This window comes from Caloenas nicobarica, chromosome 2 (genome assembly GCF_036013445.1).
Source record: "Caloenas nicobarica isolate bCalNic1 chromosome 2, bCalNic1.hap1, whole genome shotgun sequence".
NCBI classification, from domain to species: domain Eukaryota; kingdom Metazoa; phylum Chordata; class Aves; order Columbiformes; family Columbidae; genus Caloenas; species Caloenas nicobarica.
The window spans coordinates 33049535-33055534 of NC_088246.1; the positions used below are offsets into that span (position 1 = coordinate 33049535).

A 6000-nucleotide genomic window follows, 5' to 3' on the forward strand; every position below is an offset into this window, starting at 1 on the left:
AGTCCTGGCGTTCAGAAACACCCTCATCAGTGAAAAATTGCCCAGAACTAAAACCCTGAATAAGATCATATGTCAGTTGTACTATGGTCCTGACAATGTCATTCCCAGAAGCCAAATACACGGGAACAGACAGTTGCACATGCTGCTTCCCTAGTTCCTTGTGAGTAACCCAAACTCCTGCTTTCACTTCCATATTTCCAGAGCTCCATTCCTTCCTGCTCTGCCAATCTCCAACTGAAATCTATTGACAACTATTTCTTCTCATTCATTCACTTACCCACAGCAGAACCTAAAAACTGAACTGTTGTCTGCTTCCAAATTATTCTCTCCCCAGACAGCCCCATAAGGTCCCAGATGTTTAACAGAGGCTTATTGCATTTTTGCATTATGCTAGATGACAAGCAGGTCTTCCAAAAGTGGCTGGAGAAAGTGGAAGTGTGTGGTCAGCCCAACAGCAACTTGCAGCATCAGTATGAATTCTCCACATGGTGCAGGATCCTTCATCACACCTGAGGACCCCAGCAGCAGGCAGAACTCCATCCCACCCTGGCAGCCACTGTGGGGTCTCTGCTGCAAGCCAGAACATTGCAAGTGGGACTGGGGAGAAGAGAAGACAGTGATGACCTCAGTCATTTTTGAGAGAGGTCTTACTAAGCATTTTTATACATACCTTGATAAGCTCTCCAGGCTTTTAGTGCCTGTCAAAGGGAAGCGATGTCTGGCTGCAACTGCACGTGGGCAGGGAAGCGCTCCCACCCCAGCACTGCCCCGTCTAAACTGGCCCCTGCTGCAGCCTTCCCTGAATCCTGCTTTCCCTCGCCTCTCAGAAACAAGGGAGCTGCAGTAGCTACTGTGCACAGGAAACATTCTCCACCGTGTGGCGAGCAACAAAAGATCTGAGATTTACAGATTAATATTCTTTTAAGGTCAACAACCCTTTGGAAAGTGATTAGTCTGAAAAACGTCTTGGTTTTTTGTATATCATTCATCTGACATATTTTTCAACTTACTAGCTGTGATCATTCCAAATCATAAAGGAATAACCTGTACAAAATCATTTAAAGACACACTGCTGAATTTTTCATTGGGAAAGAATTTAATAAACTCCAGAGCCATTTAAAATTCTTCCTTGTTGAATAAACTACCAAATCCCATGCAAGCCCCCATTAATTACTTTTTTTTTTTTCCATGGGATCTCGTGAGTTTGTACTGTCTGAAGGATGTTTTATTGAAGCCAGTTATTATACTGGCTTACCAGATTTAACTGGTAAATATCTCTTTTATTTATTATTTTGCATTTACTTTTTGCCCTCCTCTCATTTCAAAATTGCTTGAAGATACTATTTTAAAGGACATCTTAAGATCATTTGTTTTGCCAGACTGAGGTGAAAAATAGTTTATGTCCAAATTCTTATGTCCTTCAACAGTGAAGTCTCACTGTGATCTCAGAAGCTTCCCATTTTATATTACCAGCATAATCCCCAGGTGCGTTAACTTGTTAGATACAAGGAATTACGACACTTTACACCAGCTTGGCATATGTCCCCATTATTTTCTTCTTGGATGTTTTAAAGGGCTCATCTTGCCTAAGCTAAATATTTCACAGAGACTTTAGGATAAAAGATCTAAGTATAATCTGATTTGACATTATTAATAAAAACCTCTCTACGACAGTCATCTGCTGATTGAGTTCAGAATTTGGTCTCAGAAGTTGTAGGCGGGCAGGCAGGCAATGCATTTATGAAACACAGGATCAAAAATCAGAGGACCGAAGAAAAACCCCAGAAGAAACACTGCTAAGTACTTGGCTACTTGTGAACTATTCTGCTTTAGTGGTATGGGCCCACTTGAAAAAATAAAAGCATGTATTTTTAGTTGCAGAAGCTTGTAAAATAAAAGTATCACAGCTATTTTTTTCATGAAATTATTTGACTCTGTTGACACAAAGCATGTACATTTCTGGACAAAAAGTTATAAAATATTCTGACATATTTTAATATAAACAGGAACATTTTCAGTGATTGCTTGGATCTAAAATGTTTTTCCACTTGACATTTGTTTATACTTCCTCGGAAAGAAACTCTATTTATGGATAACTGAATAACACAAATAAACATCAGAGAGAGCTGAAAAATCAGCTTTGATTATGCATGAAAATCTACAATGTCTTTGTGTACTCTTGTGCCGTATTCTGATTGCCTGTTTATTTTTACAGAGCTGCTGGCGAGCCCATGGAAGAAGAGCCAGCCTTGTGAAGTGCCAAGTCCTCCCTGATATTTCCTGTGGGTGACATCATTGTGTATCTCCCCAAAGCACCCTCAGACATGTCTTGTCTGCTGCTTGGGTGGCACAGATCAGATGGAACATAAACACTGGGCACAAAACTCTGAATAGCAGCTTCACTTGTTCTTTGGATGGACTTGAAAGGGCCCTAAAGATTCCTTAAATGTAACCGCTACAATTCTAGAGTTACAGTAAAACGGGCTTGAGAGAAAGAGCCTAGAGCATGCTTTTTATATGCTGTTTGACCCGCTCACCAACATAAATTGTAAAACAGAGTATTACGAAATTCTACATGATAGATTATAGATACGAGAATTGCAACAGTCAGCAAAATACTCGGTAAACTCCATGAATCACTTTCTGACACTTTTTACTGGGCAATTTTTTCATACTGTGTTAAATTGTTAATAGATTTGTTTTCTTTGCTCTCTGTAATGAAAAAGAAAAAAAAACCACCACCACAACAACAACAACAAAAAACAGCTTTATTTTGTGTTCCATTTTTTAATCCCCTGTAATAAGTTCTTAGTTCAATAAGTGAACTGTGTTTAAAGTACAAAGAGGAATTTTAGCTAAAGGGAAAGCTCTTCTTATTGTACTATAAATCCCGCGAAGTACTGTTCTTGGTGGTGCTTTATTTTCTTTTCCTCTTTCCTCTCCATCCCTCCCCATTTCATTTCTCTATCACAAAAACACATTCACGATTCTCTAAAATGCGCAATCTTTTGCCTTTAAAAAGAGTGCTGTACCCTCCGTAGTTGACAGTAGCTCTCACCAGATGTGCAGCAGAGATCAAGTAGTCTCTGAAAAATGGATGGCTTTTCAAATGTGTTTTTAGTTTGTTCTGAAATGTTTCTGCATCCTGACTCTAAGCACAGCGATCTTCAGTAACTGTGTGCAGCTCATTTGGAGCTCAGGTGTTTCTGTGGAGGTTGTGTTGGGGGTGTTCTTTACAGGTCATCATGTGAATACAAACTGATTCTTTTATGTAGTCCTGCGCCAAGAAAACTAATGTTGCTTAAGAGGCTGCAAGGGATTTAGGCTTTATTTTAGATCCCCAAAGTGCAGCAAGATCTCCCTGCAACGTGACTTTAGCTGTTTAATTCCATGTTTCAGAACGTAACATAGAGTTGTGCCTTTAGCTGATAATGAACGCTTAAACTGTTACACGTGTTGCCTTACTGTCAGAGAAAGAGATAGGGCATGTATGTAAGACTACTTCAAATGAACAAAACTCTGCTACAGCAACTTTGATTTTGTTTACGACTTTCTCACCTTATGAACCCTGGGAGATACCTTGAAGTATTCAACTTGCAGTATTTGATAGCTCGCTCAGCTTTTAAAAGCAAGTGATGTTCGTTTTATATATTTTCCAAACTCAGAAGATATATTAAAGCCATAAGTGAACACTGTCATGCTTTTTTTTCTGAAATCTGAAAGGAACCTTAATTAAAACAAGATTTTGGGGAAGGCCATGATATGAAAGATATGGAACAATATGGTTTCAGTTATAGGCAGACTCAAACCTGTAAATCAAAGATGAAAGATTTCACTCAAATAGAATTATATAATTCTCTTTTGTTATGCAGTCAGACTATATCTTTCATGCATTTCAGTTTGTTTACGATTAGTATTTTAATTTTAAAGACTTTTATTACTTACACAAAAGCTCTCTTCTACAAGTTAGAAATCTGAGGCATGCTTTGAAAAAGTAAATCTAAAAAAGGAATGTCATTTCCTATAATGTGAAGTAAACTTTTATTCTGAAAAGCTTATTCTAAAATGGATGTATGCCTCTCAGAAAGTGAAATAAAATTCTAACCCCCATTTACAAGCCAAAAATCATGCTCATTTTAGCAATGCAAAGAGACCCAGCAGGTTAAATTAACTCCTGGTGTAAGCCACCTTGCCTGATTTGGGGCTGTTCTGAAGGGGTTATTCACATGACTAAAGCAATCAGGACTTCATCCTGTATTTTCAGCAGACTTGTGATGGCAATCTTACTTGCTATTTACTGCAGTTTTTTCATGATCAACAAAGAAGTTTCCCTTCAAGGAAGCCAAGGACCATAGCTGATGAGTTGGGTAATTTGTAGAGCTTTTCACAATTTGAAATAATATCTGCAAAATTTTAATTGAGTGCATAGTAAGATCATTTTAAAATTAACCCCAGAAATGCAAAAATCTACTTGGGTCCTTTAGCTTGCATGAAATTGAATATGAATTGCAGCCTAAAATGTGAGTTACAAACTTTATTAATTGAAGGCTATATTCTGGGGTGGAAATCAGCTAAAGCTGTCCTTTGTAGCTGGAAATGCTTTTAAAATGTCAGAATAATTTGAATTAAACCACATGATAAACTCACACTTATGCATTTGTACAGGCATACTCCCAGACATCTAGACATGCTATTGGTTAAAGTTAGCATCATTTAGGTAAGCAAATGTGCAAATAAACTGCACACAGATTGGGTCCAGAACTCTGTTCTCACTGAAGTCAATAGAAAAATCTTCTTTGATTTCAATGAGAGGTGGATCAGGCTCTGTTTTTTTTTTTTTCCTTTGAATCCAGAACACCATTATTTTTTGATTATGTCATTACAAGGCACCGTACAGCCCTCTGGGAAATGATTGAGGCTTATGGTGAATATCAACACTTCCTTCAAAGCAGACCTGGGCTTTCTGAGAGGGCAGTTTCACTTGCTGCTGTTTTCTTCTCACAGTATTTTTTATTACCAGCAATAGCTCCCCATGGATTACAGCTAAAATATCTCCCAGCAATTTTAGACATACTTCCAGGGAAATATTCACACACAGAGTCTTAAAAACACCCAGTTTTAGCTGGATTCAACAACAAATTCCAAGAATTTCAGAAAGATGCACAAATTGCATGTTTCTCCTTTTCTAATGTTCAAATTCAGAGGCTAAGGAGCTGATTTTGAAGAGACGTCACAGTCTTATGTCTCCCATAGCCCTCAGCTTAGGCTAGGAAGATTGACACCTCTGAAAATTAAGTCCCAGATATTTCAAGCTGGCTGCCAAAATATCTACATCTGAGCTTAGATTACTTCTAAAAAATGAGCTGAAATGAGTAAAGGAGGAGGGATAAATGATGGTTTCTACAAGTGATTCCAAGGAGAAGGTGAAGCTGAGGAGGTGGCAGAGAGCTGTCACAGCCAGGGTGACCCTCTGCCTGGTGCTGGTGGCACGAGAGCTGCAGTTTGGTGGGAGGAGAACACAAACCACAACACCATCACCCCAGTCTGCCACTGCCATCAGCAGTAAATCCTTGCCATGCAGGGGAAGAGTACAAGAATTTTCACTCTGCCTCTGGATCAAGGTGTCCCTAAGCCACCAACCTCCAGAATGAGAGATGCCTCAGCAGCAAGTGCCATTAACATGCTTGCTCCAGTTCATATTCTTCCCTTGTGTTAGGGGCTAAACATTAAGCTCAGTGGGGCTTTTCTTGTATTCTTAGGTCATTACATGCTTTTCTTGTATTCTTAGGTCTTTAAATTCATAGTAGAAACTGAAAGCTAAAAAGAAATATGACTCAGCATATCAAGAAAAGAGTGATTTTTACCCAGCTTAATGCTTTTACCTGGGCTGGAGAGGGAACAATGATGAACAGTAAATTTCGGAACTGCTAAAAACCTAAGAGTGTCTTGCACTTCGGTTTTGGACTCTGTGTGCAGAAATTCTGTATGGGCTCCTTTGGC

The 6000-nt window shown here is 38.9% G+C and overlaps 1 protein-coding gene across 1 annotated transcript in view; it reads left to right on the forward strand.

Moving 5' to 3' along the window:
• Positions 1–2285, forward strand: part of HDAC9 (histone deacetylase 9) — a 280108-nt gene extending 277823 nt beyond the window's left edge. The window contains exon 25 of the mRNA XM_065627268.1: positions 2216–2285. Coding sequence (XP_065483340.1) covers positions 2216–2255 — 40 coding nt within the window. The 3' untranslated portion in view covers positions 2256–2285. The remainder of the gene's footprint in view (positions 1–2215) is intronic.
• Positions 2286–6000: the final 3715 nt, after the last annotated feature.